This window comes from Carcharhinus amblyrhynchos, chromosome 1 (genome assembly GCF_965287045.1).
Source record: "Carcharhinus amblyrhynchos chromosome 1, sCarAmb.v2.hapA, whole genome shotgun sequence".
Taxonomy (NCBI): Eukaryota; Metazoa; Chordata; class Chondrichthyes; order Carcharhiniformes; family Carcharhinidae; genus Carcharhinus; species Carcharhinus amblyrhynchos.
This window is the reverse complement of record NC_137324.1, coordinates 88,271,843-88,290,454: the sequence shown is the minus strand read 5'-3', so window position 1 is coordinate 88,290,454 and position 18,612 is coordinate 88,271,843. Positions and strand designations below refer to the sequence as shown.

Genomic DNA, 18,612 nt, shown 5'->3' with positions numbered 1-18,612 from the left:
AGTTCAACGCCGGTCTCTCCACAGCTTGGTACTAGACCATAGAATGTACTTGCAATTAACGTCCAAACTATTCTGAATTCATCTTACTGGTAACTTTTCTTGTGACTCTTGCAGGTTTAGTGAAGCGTGGGATGTGTGCAAAATACTGAGTGATCCTTCAGCATGGACTGAGTTCGCTCGTGCTTGCCTCCATCACATGGACGTGGAGTTTGCAATCCGTGTGTATCGTATGATTGGAAATGTCGGAATGGTAATTTCACTGGAGCAGATCAAGGTTGGTCCTAATGAAGATGATTGAAAATATCTTTATCAATTACTACTGTATAAAATAAGAATAAACACATCATGGGTATATTTATCCACTGAATTATATATTATTTCTTCTAATGTCTTCAATAAAATAATTTACAGAAAGGCCTCAGTGTTGCCCAAAATCCTGGGCTTGAAGTTAATATTTCTGGCCAAAGCTGTGACTGTACAGTAAATTTGGATTGTACAGTCCAAGTATATTTGTTACATCTAATTTCCTCAGAAAACTCATTACCATTTAGTCAGCTGTACCAAGTACCTTACGCCAAATAAATTTGAAACATAAGAAAATGCATTTCAAAAGCTTAATTGAGGTCACATATATATATTGAGTTTTTCTTTAAATGTTTTTGTGTTAGTGAGGGGAAAGTAGCTTTGTTAACTTTTGACATTACTTTTGTTGTGTGTTTTATAGATTTCAGAAAATGTATTAAACTGAGCGAGTATCTCTGTTTATGTTAATGTTCAGTTTTCAAAAAACAGTGAATTCTGAACCCTATTAATTATTTCACACTTTGTCTTATTGACAATCAGAAATGGTCACTGTCAATCACTTACTGTGAGATGGGCTGTAATTCCAAACGTACAAGACAGAAAGGCAATTTTATTCCTTATTCTAATTAGATTTTCAATGTTGCATTTTGGAAAGGAGCATACACAAATTAGAAGTTAGGGCAATGAATAGGGAGAAAGTGGGTGAATTGGGAGACAGTCAGACGTGCAGAGAATGTCAGACAATTCCATTCTTTATTCTAGTTTGACTTTTCTTCAAGTTTTAGCTTTTGAAGGAAATATATAGGGAAGGAGGGAGTTGATGAGATGGCTTCAAGCATCTCACAGCTAATTTTGGGAGAAATGACTAGGACTGGGGTTACCACAAATGGAAGGTTAAAGGACAGGTAAGTAACTTTGAAGCAACAAGAAGGTAGTATAAAAGTAAAACATAAAGTACCATGAGAAGGGTGAGCAGCTGGTAGAACAAGTAGGGATGGGGGAGAGAGGCAGTCATCAAACACCACATTTTCTCTTCCAAATGCAGCCCAGAGAGATTGATGGTTCCTTTCTCCATCGGGACAAAAATCATGTCACATCCCACCTGAAAGGGATAAAAGACAGCAAGCCATTGGCAGAAGGGGTAAATGCTGTGTGACAATTTTGCATAAGCGATTTCCATGATAACCTTTGAAATAAGAATTTATAATAGCAGTGTAAGAATAAAAATGTTTGATTTTTAAGTTGGGAACAAATTACTAAAGTGACTGGCAAGTTTATAATCTGTAATTGATGCAATGGTTTGTAATATGGTTCCACATGTGATACTCACCAGCACTCGATTAATTATGAAAGAACAGTTAGAGAAAGCTAAAAACTAAAATACTGCAGATAATGGAAATCTGAAATAAAACAGAAAATGCTTGAAAACTCAGCAGGTCTCTTGGCATCCGTAGTGAGAGAAACGGTTAACGTTTCAAGTCCACATGACTTCTTTCAGCCAAATGGACTCGAAACTTAGCTCTATTTCTTTCTTCCACGGATGCTGCCAAATCTACTGAATTTTTCCAGCATTTTCTGGCATTAAAGAAAGAGATTTTATATCATGGTTAGTTACATATTCATATTGGATGTAATGGTAGTATTATATTTCTATGAAATTAAGTATTATATTTCTATGAAACTACAATGCATTTTCTGAAACAACTTTCAGCATTGTGTCAAAAACTTTCATCCCAAGCTTTCTCCAGAAACACAGCAAGGACTGATTAAAAGGAGAATATAGTTAGTGCAATGCACCACTCTGAAGACTTTCTCTGAATACAAACATGTCCACTTAACTATAACAATCTTAGCTTGGTTGAGCAGTAACTTGTCCAACATTCGCAGACCACCTCCTTCAAGTGTCACAGATCTTTGGTAATTGCCAATTATCAGTGCTATCATTGCATACAGTAAAACGTCTACTATTGGAACAGTTGATCATTAAAGGGAAAAGTGGATGTGCAATTTGCAATCATGTCCTTACTATCTAGCAACTTGCAGCAGTACAACAAAAAAAACCACAAACTTTCTTCTCAACCCTATGTCCCAATTGGTTACCATCAAAATATCCAGTAGTTCTTTGTAGCGTAACAGGTGAGCATTCTTTATTTGAACATTGCTCCATCGCTTTCCAAAAGTGTAATATATTTCAGTGCAGCGTCTTTAATATTTTAGGGAATTGAAGACCACAACCTACTGGCTGGACACCTTGCAATGTTTACAAATGATTTCAATCTGGCACAGGATCTGTATCTGGCTTCCAGCTGCCCAATTGCTGCGTTAGAGGTAAGAAGCTGAATGTTATTTTAACAAGCATCCTTTGATCTTTCAACAAAGGATGTTTGCATTTTTCAGGGGATGGTGATTCATTCATTTGTTGTACTCTTTGTTTTATTTTGTAGAAGTCAGGATATCTCTCAATATTGGCAAACATGAGAATAAAGCGGTTTAAAATTGTAGCTAAAAAATTATGCATTTAGTTGTTTCTTTTTAAGTCACGAAGATCAATAAAAGCAAAATACTGCAGATGCTGAAAATCTGAAATTAAAGCAGAAAATGCTGTATAAAATCAGGTCTGGCAGCATCTGTGGAGAGAGAAGCAGTTAACGTTTTGGATCTAAATGATCCTTCTACAAAACTGAAGAAAGGTAGGAATGTGCAGAATCTAGAATACAGAAATTTGTCAATATCTTCAATTCAGCCTCACCTCTTCCACCCCCCTTTCAACTATGTAATTCTGTATATTTCTGCCTTTCTTTAGTTCTGTAGAAGGATCATTTAAATCTGTAACATTATGCTGCCAAAGCTGTTTTGTTTATCCATCATTTTCAGTTTTATATAAGATCAATAGTTTGTTAATAGTCAAAATGTGTTATTAGTAAAGCAGCAGCGATTTGAAGACCTTAACATATTGTACCATATTAACATATGAGTTTACACTTTGATGCTACTGTGCTATGTAAGATGTCTTCTTATAGCTGATGTATGCTCCGTGTATACAGTCTCGCTTACCAATAATCCCTGACCTCACTGACCTACATTGCCATCCAGTATCTGAGTGTCTCAAATTTAAAATTCTAGTTGTTATGTTTAAAACTCCTCATTGCCTGACCATCAAACCCTCAATTCCTTTGATATTGGCTTATTCGGTCTATCTCCCCTTTAACTCCTGGTAATTGGCAGTTATGCCTTTATTTACCTCGCCTTGCAATTTATAATTTACTTTATCAAGTCCATAGCCCCGCCATCGCTTTTCACTTCTTTAAAATCCAATCGTTTGTCCTGACTTTTAGTCACCTCTTCTAATATATAGCTTAGCATATATTTTCTTTTTAATTGCCTCTCTTTGGAGTGCTTTGGAATATTTTTCTAAAAAGTTTAAAGTTTATTTATTAGTCACAAGTAAGGCTTACATTAACACTGCAATGAAGTTATTGTGAAATTCCCCTAGTCACCACACTCCAGCGCCTGTTTGGGTCAATGCACCTAATTAGCACGTCTGTCAGAACGTGGGAGGAAACTGGAGCACGCGGAGGAAACCCACACAGACACAGGGAGAATGTGCAAACTCCACACAGATGGTGACCCAAGCTGGAAATCAAACCCAAGCCCCTGGCACTGTGAGGCAGCAGTGCTAACCACTGCGCCGCCCATGTTAGGCTGCCCTAGGAGGGAGCCCAAGGAGGGGGCTCCTTAGGAAGGAGCTAATACAGAACGCCTATGTCAGCATATACTAAAGTAATGATATAAATGCAATTTATCTTTGCTGTTTTTTGAAACTTGTTCCTAACCCTCTTAGCTTTGATTAATGCAAGAGAAGGACAGACACAAAGATGGAGGGAAAAAAGACACATGCACATCAATTTGTTGATTTCCTATCATTTATTTGGTAGAAGTGGTTATCATTTGAGCATGCCTGCTCCCCCAGTAGGTTCAACTATGTCCAAGCTAGTCTTATTGTGCTGTTTGTTCCTGCTTTCCAATCTAGTTTTAAAGATGTTAAAGCAAAATATCTTTTGAAAAAATCAATAAACTAGAATTGATTTTTTATTTTGTACTGCTCCGAAAACAAAAAGGCTATATTAGAAGGATAATGGCTAGGAAGTATTTATTTGTTTCTCAGTTTGTCATTGTCTGTAGGCTATGTTTCTAAAGAAGGATTAGAAAATGGAAATCAATATTACATGCTAAATGGAATTTCAAAGTGCTGGTTGGCTATAGTTATCATGTCCAGGGACAGATTTTTGCTCTCTCAGGAAATCAAGGGTTTGGAGGTTGGGGCAGGAAAATGCCCAACATCCGCCGTAGCCGAATTGAATGACAGAGCGGGCTTGAGGAACCAAAGAGTCTCCCCTTACTCCTATTTCGTGTTCTCATTTACTGAGAAGAACGCTGATCATGTGGAGGCCGGAGACAGACGGACGACTGGGAGAGGGGTGGTAGTATGGTGGAGAGAAAATGAAGGACTGTGAGAGTGGAAGGGGTGTTTACACTGTTGAGTTTTTAAAACAAAATCATTTACCTGTTCACTGGCTTTTTTGGGGCCTGGAATTAGGCCACATGCACCATTGGAAAAGAATTGCCAGGATTTAAAAGGGCATTTAAAAAGACAACCATTAGCACTCAGTCCAAGCTGCATACCAGCCATTGCTGCCTTGGAGCTTGCAATCCCAAAATCTTGTTTTACAATCCCACTGGGGGTATAATCCATAGTTTGGGAAGCCTTCTTTGGCTCCTTTTAAAATATTTATTTTCTTTTTTCATGAGTTCTAGTTCTTGAGTGACGTTCTATTTTTATCCCGCAGATGCGGAGGGATCTACAACATTGGGACAGTGCTCTGCAATTAGCTAAACGGCTGGCTCCTGATCAGATTCCGTTTATCTCCAAAGAATATGCTATTCAATTAGAGTTCACGTATGCATAAAAAATGGGTCTCTAATGTTTGATATGCCAAGTTACTATACAGTCTACTTTTATTCAGTCACTTTATGCAAATCACGTGCTAACTTTTCCTGTCTATTTATGCCACTTAGTTTGAATTACTAGATCATAGAAATAATAAAAATCATCATAAAATCCCTACAATGCAGAAGGAGGCCATTTGGCCCATCGAGTCTGCACCGACAACAATCCCACCCAGGCCTTATCCCCGTCACCCCACATATTTTACCCCGCTAATCCCTCTAACCTACACATTCTGGGATACTAAGGGATAATTTATCATGGCCAATCAACCTGCCCCACACATTTTGGACTGTGGGAGGAAACTGGAGCATCCGGGAGAAACGCACACAGACACGGGGAGAATGTGCAAACTCCACGCAGATAGTGATCCAAGCCGGGAGTCAAACCCTGGTCCCTGGAGCTGTGAGGCAGCAGTGCTATTCACTGTGCCACCATGCCACCATCATTTGAATTTCTTTGAGCAAAAGGTTACCTTAATTAGCATCCAAGTATGAAATCTGAGATTTTTTGGTACAGAATTTGAGACTTCAGAAGGATTGGAGTTTTTAATCTTTTTATTTTTTGCAGTATCGAAACTAACTATTTCTCTGTCTTGTCTTTCTCGTTGAGATGAATGTTCATCTTTCTTCTGTTCTTGTACTAGAATTTATCAGATAGTTTTATTGTTTTTGATCATTTCCAATAGAAGCACTATTTTTTATAACATTTACATACGTAGAACACCCTCTTTTCTACCACAAACATTTTTGCATGTATGCACATCTAGGTTTTGTGTCAGCTCTCCAATATAAATGTACTCATTAGCTATAAAAATCAACTTTTTTTTAAATCACTAACTAAGCATGTAATCTCACCCACATTTCCATGAGTTATATTCCCTGATTTGAGATTAATGATAAAACATAGCAATTTTTATATTTGTTATGTTAACCAATATATGTTTTTCAGAGGAGACTATGTGAATGCATTGGCACATTATGAAAAGGGCATGACCGGAGACAATAAGGCAAGACATTGTCAGATTACGTTGTCCCACTTAATGGGTCATAAGAAAAGCATTATGTGATTGCAATAATAAACTTCATGCGCTCAACATTATATAGCTTCAGAAATAATCTCAGACAATTTGAAACCAAGGATCTCACTCAATCCTTGAAACATTTAACATTAAACCAGATTTTATAATCAATGTATAATTGTCCAAAATGATTGGTTTTGCTGTTTAGCTTTGTGTATGTGTGTGTCAGGTGTGGCTCACTGGATAGCCCAATCGCCTGTAAGCCTAAATAGTTCAAGTCCCTTTCCAGAGTCTTAAGCACCAAAATCCAATTCCAGTGCAGTGTTGGACATGTGTTGCACTGTTGGAGGTATCACCTTTTGAATACAATGTTAAAGAATGGTCTCATCTACTTGCTCAGATTATTTTGCACTATTTTGGAGAGCTTCTTCCAGGTAGAGCTTCACACACACTTATGGAACGTAGTGTATTTAGTAATAATAGTAACACTGATCCTGGTTATCAGCTCCAGCACTATTTGATATCTCTGTTCTTTGTTCTCTCTTTACTCTTTTTCTCTCTCATTCTCTCTCTCTCTCTCTCTCTCTTGTTTCTTCCTCCACAGAACTTTTGGGCTTGGTCTTGTGCACCAAATTTCCCTATTCCAGGACAGAGGAGATACAACTCCACCTTCTCACAGCTTAGCCTTCTCAGTACTGTTGCTCTAGTGTGACTTAAACATCTCACAGTGAATAATTGTTGTAGATATGATTATAATTTGTTATCACCCAGATCACTCACTTCTATCTCTCTCAGCTGACCTCTCTTCTCCCTGCCTGACTCCCACTGGGATTTCATGTCTCAAGCTCTTCGTCTCAGTGTCCCAAACTCAAATGATCATTAATTTTCTGAACAACAGAACTTAATAAGTCTATCTAATTAGTTTGCAGGTGCTGATTTTTTTTCTGTAATGCTCTTTTCTGTACAGTACCTTGACCATGATGATACTTGCTTAGCTGGAATTGCAAGGATGTCAATACGGATGGGGGATATTCGGCGTGGAGTCAACCAGGCAATCAGACATATCAGCAGAGTTCTGAAGAAAGACTGTGGCGTTATTCTGGAAAGTATGAAGGTATAAGATGATCTCTGGATTAGTCAATGGATGAGTGGAGCCACAGTCCCAGGATACACAACTAGCAGGAATGATAATAGAATGATCAAGACAGACTGTGGTAAATGCGTTAATATTGGATCCCTCATTGCTCCTCACAAGGGCTCATTTTAAAGAGAGAGGGGTAGAAATACAACTTGGGCAGTGACACAGAACAGGTGATATTGGCCTGCCTATTGTGTGCAACATCTGATATTCAATTCCTTTGACTGCACTGGAACTGAATATCAGATGTGTGTGTGGACAAGTCGCCAGGACCAGATGGAATGCATCAGAGGGTTCTGAAAGAAATGGCGGAGGTGTTAGTGGATGCCTTGGTGGTTATTTTCCAGACGTCGCTGGATTCCGGGGAAGTGCCGGAAGATTGGAAAACGGCTAATGTTACGCCGTTGTTTAAGAAGGGTGCCAGGCAAAAGGCGGGGAATTATAGGCCGGTTAGTTTAACATCTGTTGTAGGTAAAATGTTAGAATCCGTCATCAAGGAGGAAATAGCGAGGCATCTTGAGGGGAATTGCTTGATAGAGCAGACGCAGCACGGTTTCGTTAAGGGGAAGTCGTGTCTGACAAATTTACTGGAGTTCTATGAGGATGTGTCTAGGGCGGTGGATAGAGGAGAGCCGGCGGATGTGGTCTTTCTTGATTTTCAGAAGACGTTTGGCAAGGTGCCTCACAAGAGGTTATTGCAGAAGGTCAGGGGGCATGGAGTTGGGGGTAGGGTGTTAGCGTGGATAGAGGATTGGTTGTCAAATAGGAGGCAGAGAGTGGGGGTCAATGGGTGCTATTCGGATTGGTGGTTGGTGACTAGTAGAGTGCCCCGGGGTCGGTGCTGGGGCCTCAGCTATTTACCATTTATATAGATGATCTGGAGGAGGGAACCGAGTGTATGGTGTCGAAATTTGCTGATGACACCAAGATTGGTGGAACGGCAAATTGTGCAGAGGGTGTGGAGAGTCTGCAGAAGGATCTAGATAGGCTGGGCAAATGGGCCAGGAACTGGCAAATGGAATTTAATGTTGGCAAGTGCGAGTTGGTCCACTTTGGTAGGAATAATGGTAGGAAGGATTATTACTTACGTGGCGAAAAACTGCAGCAGGCAACGGTGCAGAGGGACCTCGGGGTCCTGGTGCATGAGTCACAAAAACCCAGCTTGCAGGTGCAGCAGGTGGTCAGGAAGGCAAATGGGGTGCTGGCCTTCATAGCGAGGGGGATTGAATATAAAAGTAGGGAGGTCTTGCTGCGGCTGCATAGGGCATTGGTGAGGCCGCAGCTGGAGTACTGTGTGCAGTTTTGGGTGCCGTACTTACACAAGGATATTTTGGCCTTGGAGGGAGCGCAGAGGAGGTTTACTAGGCTGATGCCGGAGTTGAGGGGGTTGAGCTATGAGGAGAGGCTGAATAAACTAGGCTTGTACTCGTTAGAGTTTAGAAGAATGAGGGGAGATCTCATTGAGATGTATAAGATGATGAATGGGATGGATAGGATAGAGGTGGAGAGGCTCTTCCTGCTCAGAAAGGACAGTAGGACTAGGGGGCACAGCCTCAAGATAAAGGGGGGGGGCGGTTTAGAACGGAGTTGAGGAGGAACTTCTTCACTCAAAGGGTGGTGAATCTCTGGAATTCTCTGCCTGTTGAAGTGGTGGAGGCTACCTCGCTAAATATTTTTAAGACGCGGGTTGATGGGTTTTTGATAAGAGAGGGGATTAAGGGTTATGGGGAGAGGGCGGGAATGTGGAACTGAGCCACGACAGATCAGCCATGATCTTATTGAATGGCGGGGCAGGCTCGAAGGGCTAGATGGCCTACTCCTGCTCCTATTTCTTATGTGTTTAATGACCTATTGGGTATTGTCAGTTTTGCCTCACTGCCAAGAAGCATGTCTATCTCAATATGTTTGTATAGTGGAGATAGTAAGTGACAAGAATTTTGTAACTCTATGCTATGTGTGATAAAGTTGGTTAGTTTAGTGTATGCATTGATGCCTCTCAGCCACAGGATTGCAGATTTTAACTCAACCAAGAAAGTCTACTTCTATTTAATAATATATATTATTAGGTGTATGGAAACAAGGGTCAAATTTGTTGGGGCCTGGTGTGTATCACGAAGTCTTCTGAAGAAAACAAGAAAAAATGTGTAAAAGTACGTGCAGGATGTCATATGTGCTTTTAAATAAGTAATTTTCTTGACCTAACTGACATCTATAAGATCAAATCTTCAATCAGAAAGCATATATTGGCCAATAACAATACCTGCCTTCCTGATATCAGTGCTTTTGAAAAGGTAATATTTATTAAGCACATATAGTGTATCTCATGCATACTGCTATTTATTGAAAATATGTCTATACATGAACAAATACACAACAAAGTCCTGATGTATGCAAATTATCATTAATCCATAATTTTGTTCAAGTAATGTGATATGTTGTGTAGAGGTTTAGTTACTGCCTGCTGTAAATTGTAAGAACCACATATTTTCCTTTAATAAGTAATTTCAACAGAACAGAAAACTAATTGCTATTAAGATTCTGCTGACACATTGCATTGCCAACCGCAAAGTATTTTAGGGATATGTTTTATGAGTAAGCACTCCCAATGTAGTGTTACAAGTAGTGGGAGTAGATATCAGGAATTTGGGTGCTGAGATCAGTGGTAGATTTCCTCTACGCACAAGCAATGCACTCAGAGCACTAATTTATAAAGTCGCCCTTTAGGATGTTGTTGTGTAAGATGATACTTATATTAGTGATTTTGTTCAAAATCTGTTGATGAAATAACCCTTGATATGAAATTCCTGTGTGATCCCACTAAGGAATTATTTGAAAGGTACAAATTTTTTTTGAAGGGAACCAGCTAAAAGTAGTTATCACATTATTGGGTCTGATATTTTTGAAGAGTAATTGCAGGCCTTTTTCCTTTTGATCTCTGTGTTTTAGCAAATAGTTATTGGAGATGTCAAGTTATGGAGTACTTACCCTATGTACAGTATCTTAACAGCCCAGTCCATTGACATCAAAGTTGTTGATGTTCTTGTTCTCTATAGCACCCTGTTTTCACTGTGAAATGTTTAACACAGAACTCCACTCAGAAATCCTATAGAAAATCGTTTTTACAATAAAGAGTATAAATTTTTTTAAGAAATTGTCATTTTTGTAGTAGTACGTAATTGCAGCATCTAGTACTTCCGCAGTATAATTCTCTAAAATAATGGAACAAAGTTAATTAGAAATATAAACTAAATCCAGAATCATTAAAATCCATCATAATTGATTTTCTAAACTGTAATCTTGTTAATGTTTGTTTTACTCACAGCAATTCTCTGAAGCTGCTCAGTTGTATGAGAAAGGACAGTACTATGACAAAGCAGCGTCTGTTTACATCCGTTGTAAAAACTGGTAAAGAAATATTTACTGATGTATCATTTTTTTTTAAAAAAGGAATGTATTGTGCATTACAATCTGTGCCTAATAACATGTTTGTATTTCCCATGGTTGACACTTGGCTCATATGCAAACTTTTCTTATTGTGGGAACATATATTTGGAAAAAAACCCTGTTCCTTTTTGTGATTTTGTAGTTTCTTTTCACTGTAAAACGCTAATCTATTCAGAAAGGGAATATTTATTTTAAATTAGTATATGCAAGGATTTCATGTTTTTATAGTGGAAGAAATCAGTCAGATAATGGGAATAACATTCAGCCCTTCTCTCCCTCCTTCATTCTCTTCTAGCACCTTGTCCTGCTCAGTTCAATAATGAGAAAATTACAAACATTTCAATATTTTCATTACAGGGACTAAATTCTTTTAAAACTATAAGTATCAGTCATGCAGTGCTTGAGTACAATTACATATGGTTTGGAATAAAGCGCACAGTCAGAAGCATTTTTTAGGGTTATCACCCTTTAGTGAAATTTGCACCGTGGCCTTAAGGTGTATGAAGTTATGTTGAAGATCGGCCATGTTCTAATTGAATAAGAATATAAGAAATGGTGGTTCAGATTTGAAAGGCTAAATTTGATTCTTTGATTTGATTAATTATTGTCACATTTATTAGTATACAATGAAAAGCATAATGTTCGTAGAGAAGGAAATGAGAGAGTGGACAATGTAGTGTTTTAGTCATAGCTAAGGTATAGAGAAAGACAACTTAATGTAAGGTAGGTCCATTCAAAAGTCTGACAGCAGCAGGGAAGAAGCTGTTCTTGAATTGGTTGGTACGTGACCTCAGGTTTTTTTATCTTTTTCCCAACGGAAGAAGATGGAAGAGAGAATGTCCAGATGGTTGGGTTCTTTGATTATACTGGCTGATTTCCCAGGCAGAGGGAAGTGTAGACAGAGTCAATGGATGGGAGGCTGATTTGTGTGATAGACTGAGCTTCATTCATGACCCTTCATGGTTTTGTGTGATCTTGGACAGAGCAGGGGCCAAACCAACCAGAAAGAATGCTTTTTGTGGTGCATCTGTAAAAATTGGTGAGAGTCATAGCAGAGATGCCAGATTTCCTTACTCCTGTTTCTGTGTTCCTAAATGAAAAGAATGTGAGGATTTATTCATTGTGTTAGTGAGCCTGAGAGTACCTATAACTTTTGTTTTGATTATATGGTCCCTGTGACAATTATGACCTTTCTGTTTTACCCCTCAGCGTTTTAAAAAGGCTAATTACAATAGAAATTCTTACATGTACCCTTGCTTATTAAATTTTAAAAAACCATATCGTAAATAAAGCATATATCATAAACTCTTACAAATTGATGTGTCTTGTTTTTATAAATATTTAAATATCAAACAGCTTGCTGTGTCAGTTGGCTTTATGCATTATTTAATTTATAAATTATTCTAACAAGTAGTTTTAGTCAGTATGCACTGATCTTCCCAAATATTTCCCTGTCTGGAAACCACAGGAGAATCTGATGCGGTCCACACATAGTAAAGGATGATTAGAGGTTAACTGTGAAACTGTTATTCCATACACAGTGCATAAAGCCGCAAATTTCCATTTATTGCAAACTCAATTTGTTCATGAAAACTGGCTTTGAGCAATGAACTCTGGCATATTGGGAGAGGGCTCAAAGTTTAACAGTAACTTCATTTGTGAAAATGTAAGCAATTTACATTGATTCTTTAATAAAGATTAGAACACAAAAGCATGTAATGCCAGGTTGGTAGATCAAACCTGTAGTAGATTTTTTAAAAACTTCAATATTTTCATATTGTATTGCATAATTATTTATTGTTCTTTTCATCCTTCTGCTTAAAATCATATCTGTCAGATACAGCCATCTTAACAATCTCTCTTTTTATGTAACCCAGGGCAAAAGTTGGAGAGCTTCTCCCTCATGTAACATCCCCCAAGATACATCTACAGTATGCAAAAGCAAAGGAAGCCGATGGAAGGTACAATCTTGTGCAATTGGAATATAATTACTGCAGGTCATTGGAAAGTAGGATTAAGAGTAGATGTGTCAATCTGTTCTGCATTTCAACCATATCATCAATGATCTGTACCTCAACTCTATCTATTCACTATCAACTTTCATTTCTCTATATTTTTGCCTAACAAAATCTGTCTTGGAAGTTCCAATTAACCAATTTTCACGGCCTTACTGAGAGAAAGTTCTAGCTTTCAAGTACCTTTTGTGAAAAAGTGCTGCCTGATTTCACTTCTTTACAGCTTAGGTCTAATTTTAAGATTGTGCCCCTTTAGTTTGAATTCCCATACCAGAGGAAATAGTTTCTCTGCATCTATTCTATCAAATTTCTTTATCATGTTAAGCACCTTGATTGAATCCCCCTCATCCTTTTAAACTCTAAATCGAAATCAAGTTTATGCAATCTGACTTGTAAATGCACTCAACTACTTCTTGATATCGTGGGATGTGAATTGATTTGGCTAAAATTGATACTAATATTTTAACATCCAGTATTCATTTTTTGAGCTGGTTGCCAAAGTTAATGTATCTTGATTTGAGGAATTTATTATTAAACTGTTTTCTTTGCAACTCAATTCTAGATATAAGGAAGCTGCAATGGCTTATGAAAATGCCAAAGACTGGGACAATATGATTCGAATTCAGTTGGATCATCTCAGTAATCCAGAAGAAGCTGTTCGTATCATTAGAGAAACCCAGTCAATTGATGGAGCCAAAATGGTAGCCAGGTACACAGGCTTGTTTAATCAGTTATTATTAGTCTGCAAATTTTCTAGGATTGTTGTATCGCAATAGATTTTTTAAAAATGAATTGGATTTATTCATGAACATCACACTAGTTGCTGCATATAAAAAACTGAGTATGATCTTGTCTCATTCTCTCAGTCAAAGCAATTTGGCCTTGACAATGCAGAACTTGCATGCAGTCTCAATACCTCAGTGCAGTACTGAGGAATTAATGCATTATCCAAGATTTATATCAGAGTTTAAATGAAGCCCTGTCCATCTGTTCAGTTGAATGTAAAAGACCTCATAGCAGTATTCAAATTTTCCAGGTTTCCTGGTCAACGTTTTTTCCTCGGCCAACACCATCAAAACAGATTAATTAGGCATTATTTAACTTGTTATTTATGTTGTTTCAAATTAACAGTCACATTTGCCGACAGAACCAGTCCCTATACTTGAAAAGTAATTAATTGTGGACATCCTGAGAATGTGAAATAGGCTGGTTCATTTTCTCACTTCAAGTTGGTTTTAATTGCATTTGTTGACCAAATGCTGTGTTGTAATGAACACTTTAAAATACCGACCCTTTGTGAACAAAAACTTAGGCTTCCTTAGGGTAAGACTACTGTGTTATTCATGAATTAATTCTAATATTAATTTTGATTTTTGATTTGACTTATTTTTGTTACATGTATTAGTATACAGTGAAAAGTATTGTTTCTTGCGTGGCGTACAGACAAAGCATACCATTTATAGAGAAGGAAAGGACTGCAGACTGTAGCGTTACAGTCATAGCTAGGGTGTAGAGAAAGATCAACTTAACGCAAGATTGGTCCATTCAAATGTTTGATGGCAGCAGGGAAGAAACTGTTCTTGAGTCGATTGGTACATGACCTCAGACTTTTGTATCTTTTTCCCAATGGATGAAGGTGGAAGAGAAAGTGTCCAGGGTGCGTGGTGTGCTAATTCTTCTAAAAAGGATGTTTTTCTTTCTTTTTAGGTTCTTCCTGCACCTTGGTGACTATGGCTCTGCCATCCAGTTCCTGGTGATGTCCAAATGTAATGATGAAGCCTTTCAGCTTGCACAGCAACATAATCAAATGGAAGTCTATGCTGACATTATTGGTAAGCCCCTATCCAGGAGAAGAGCAGGGTTGAAAATAAACATTTCACCACAAGTGCAAATTTAGGATTTGCATTTGAAGTATTTTTCCAGGTAACTTGATTTTTTGATCAAAGAAACAATATTGAATCAGAATTTTATCAAACAAAGCAAAAAAAGACATTTTTTCTTGATGGTTGTATGAATTTTTATTTCAGAATAATTGAAGGATGCAAATAAGAGTACAAGTAAATTTAATACTAATTGTACCGAGGCACACATTTAAAGTCCATTGCCCAAGTAAAGCAAAGTAATATTTCTGATGTAGTAATAAAGTTTTCTTTTCCCTCAGACCATTTTTAATTTTATTTACAGCTTGGGGCGTCCTATTTTGCTTCCATCTTCTTTCTCCCAAATTCCTCACCTATGCCACCTGAACCCAAGTGCTCTCCGATAACTCACCCTCACCTGAGGTTCTCACACGAACTTCCAGCAAGACTTGTTGGATTCAGTTAGGAGCAGAAACCTTGACCAATTTTATTCATCGTAGTGTAGGAATCTGATGTCTCAAATTTGGCTCAGACAACACTGACTGAAGATGGAATCTAGGACTAATCTGATCTGCATTGCTCAGCTATTCACCATGTCTGCCAACTCAATAGCTTTTCATTTCCTCGGAAAGTTTTTTTTTAGAAGTTCCTCCTTTCTCTCCTAGAATGTAACAAAATATTGTTAGTTTAACTTAGATTCTAGTGTGTAAGGTTACATTTGCTTCTCTGCAGGTTCTGATGCCAATAATGAAGACTATCAGAGTATTGCATTGTACTTTGAAGGTGAAAAGAAACATTTCCTGGCTGGAAGGTTCTTCATGCTTTGTGGCCAGTATACACGAGTAAGTACCTGTAAACTTATTTAGCTTCCTTTTCCAAGGTCAGTGTATTTGAGATAGGTGCAACCAAGGGGGAGATAAATTGATAAGTTTGTTGTAGTTATAAATGGTTGTTTCAGAGAATGCTTGAAATTTAGACCCTATCTTCTGGAGAGCTGCAATCACTGTTGGATTGCCACTCCGTTCAAATTTTTCCATGTCTTTTTTTGCAATATTGCATCCAGGTCCTGACTCCTGACATTGACCTCCATAGCTGTCCGCTCCCAGTCTCTTGCTTCCTTGGCCTAGATCTTTCATCCCCTACGGAATTGAACGCAGAATACCCCTAGAAGATACACTGGGAAACACACTGGAAGTCCCCACATAAGGATTGGGTGGGAATTATCTGGGAAGTTTTAACTTCTGATGAGCAATTATGCTGCACCTGGACCCATCCAAAACAGAGACTTCAGATAGTTCCACCTCTCTTAGCAAAATAGCACCCAGGAAAGGTTAGAAGGGTTAAAACACTTCAAATTCCAAGCTAACTATGGAACTGACCCCTCCCTGACCTCCCATGCGGGAGGGGTACATTCAGGAGAGCACAGAATGCATGTGTGCACCAAGATACTGGCTCTGTTATCTAACCTGCGAGAAAGTTTCCCATCACCATCAGTGAGCATGGAGATGCCCGGTTCCAATTTGATAGAGAACATTGGGAAGAGCTTTCTCTATTTGCAATCTCTGCTCCATTTCCCAGCCATAATACAGACCTAGAGCCACTGCTGCCATCCCTAATTGTTCTAGCCTGTGTGTGGGCAGGTCATGTACTCCTCCACCCCTCCTGTGAGAATGCATCAACACGATGACCAATCCAGCAGCTGAAACAGAAGACTCCTGAAACACTTCAGGATAATTCCAATTTGAAGAGGACCCATCTTGTAGTCTCACACCAGATCTTTAAAGAGTGATAAACGAATACATATATAGAATTGGATGGTTCAGATTTGGAACTGGCAGCTTATCGGCCAGCTCGCCATGTGACATCAGGATAGGGTATTTTCCAAGCCTTCCTGCATACAGTGAACATACTTACATTTGAAAAGATTAGACACTACTTACTTTTTTGATATATTTTATTTAACAGGCATTGAAACATTTCTTGAAATGCCCGATATCTGAAGATGGCCAAGCTATTGAGATGGCCATTGAAGCGGTAAGCCTATTATAATGGCCTGTTATAACTAGAGATAATTCAAAGATTATTCTTTAACATTCTACAGAACAGCGATCCTTTGAAGTTGCAGTAACAAGTTTGCAACTAGATGGGAAGAGTTTAATTTTCAGTGTGGAAGAAGAAATTCACAACTTCACTAAAACTGTAGTGTTACTGTTAACTAGTAATTTAAGGTTAAACAGGTATTCAATATATAGCAGTAACAGAGGTTGTGCCAATCAGAATATCAAAGATCTGATGCTGGTAAGTACATCATTATCCAGATTGGTTACTGGGTGATAAATTACATCATCTTCCCACTTCCAGCCAGTGTTTGGGAAGTGAAGTGGAAAATATAGTCCTGAGAAAGTCCCCGGGAGTAGAAGTTCTTACTGTCCTTTAACAAATTCGTCATCAATCTGTGATAGATCTATCCTTATCACAACTGGGATCAACAAATTCAGTAATGATTGAAAATGCCTTCCCATACTTTTTCTGCATTTAACATATAACGTGTCAGAGTCTTGATAAAGCAATTCCAACAAAAATTCCAATTTTCCCCAGAGGAGCAAAAAAATGAAAGTTTCATCTCATAAATTGCAGAGTAACTATGTTCTGGAAGATAGTGATTTACACGGGCAGGCTGAAAATGTAATTCCATTCACAGTTAGGATCTCGTTCCTTTAAGATAAGAGGACAATTCAGCTGTGGAATTTCTCAAGGCTATATTTTGATTGCTTTTGCCAAAGTGCATTCAAAACTTTACTGGAACAAAAGGGGCAATGTGAGCTGCCATTCTACAGCAAGTGTGGAGCTGAGGCAATGTGTTCTGTTGATCTGTTTCCCTATCTTTAATGCAGTCGACGGTGCTTTCCAGAGAATGAGGTGAGAAAGTTTATTCTCCAGTATTTTTTCCATTTTTCTTCGTACAATAACTGAATGAAAACTTAAAAAGACAATGTTTCCCCCCCTAAAAAAAACAAAATACTTCTCTGTATATTTTACTCATCTTCATTATTTCTCCTCCATATACTACACACCCCGGACATTTTCTCTTCCACCTTCTGCCTTCAGGAAAAAGATTCAAAAGCCTGGGGTCACGTACCAACCAACTCAAGAACTGCTTCTTCCCTGCTGCTGTCAAACTTCTGAATTGGCCTCACCTCATATTAAGTTGATCTTTCTCTGCACCCTAGCTATGACTGTAACACTACATTCTCCACTCTCTCGTTTCTTTCTCTATGAACTGCATGTTTTGTCTGTATTGTGTGCAAGAAACAATACTTTTCACTGAATGCTAATACATGTGACAATAATTAAATCAAATCAAAAAAACCAAGCCAAAGCATAAATGTGTCCCCAATGTTACTGCATCTTAAGGGATCACCAGTTTGTTCCTTATCCTAACAGAAGATTGTGCTTGCTTCTGTGGTATGAGGATGGTACTCTTATAAGTACATAAAAGACTGCAGAATTAGTGAGTTTTTTAAAGTTGTGTTTTTACTTTTGCAAGGTTGGACAAGCCAAGGATGACATGCTAACTAGTCAGCTTATAGATTATCTAATGGGTGAGAGCGATGGAATGCCCAAGGTAACTCTGATCCAGAACTATGTGTGCTAGACATTATTATTTATTTTGCATGCTACATTATGTACTTAATTATGTATTAATATACTTAATAAGATTGTAATTATCAAAGTAATTCCTTTGTAGTTTAACATTTAAACCTGAGAATTCTGGAACAGTTGTTTGATAATCAGGACAGTGAGGGCAAATCAGTATTTTCCAAATT

General features: G+C 38.1%; 1 protein-coding gene across 4 annotated transcripts in view; it reads left to right on the top strand.

The window, feature by feature from the left end:
* Positions 1-18,612, top strand: part of wdr19 (WD repeat domain 19) — a 123,968-nt gene that overhangs the window by 65,506 nt on the left and 39,850 nt on the right. For 3 of the 4 annotated variants that reach the window (XM_080188703.1, XM_080188730.1, XM_080188710.1), the window contains exons 18-29: positions 115-274; positions 2,521-2,631; positions 5,151-5,260; positions 6,260-6,317; positions 7,297-7,443; positions 10,790-10,872; positions 12,789-12,872; positions 13,489-13,635; positions 14,634-14,758; positions 15,518-15,627; positions 16,751-16,819; positions 18,333-18,410. In XM_080188703.1, coding sequence (XP_080044829.1) covers positions 115-274; positions 2,521-2,631; positions 5,151-5,260; positions 6,260-6,317; positions 7,297-7,443; positions 10,790-10,872; positions 12,789-12,872; positions 13,489-13,635; positions 14,634-14,758; positions 15,518-15,627; positions 16,751-16,819; positions 18,333-18,410 — 1,282 coding nt within the window. The remainder of the gene's footprint in view (positions 1-114; positions 275-2,520; positions 2,632-5,150; positions 5,261-6,259; positions 6,318-7,296; positions 7,444-10,789; positions 10,873-12,788; positions 12,873-13,488; positions 13,636-14,633; positions 14,759-15,517; positions 15,628-16,750; positions 16,820-18,332; positions 18,411-18,612) is intronic. The other variant, XM_080188720.1, reaches the window with a different exon arrangement.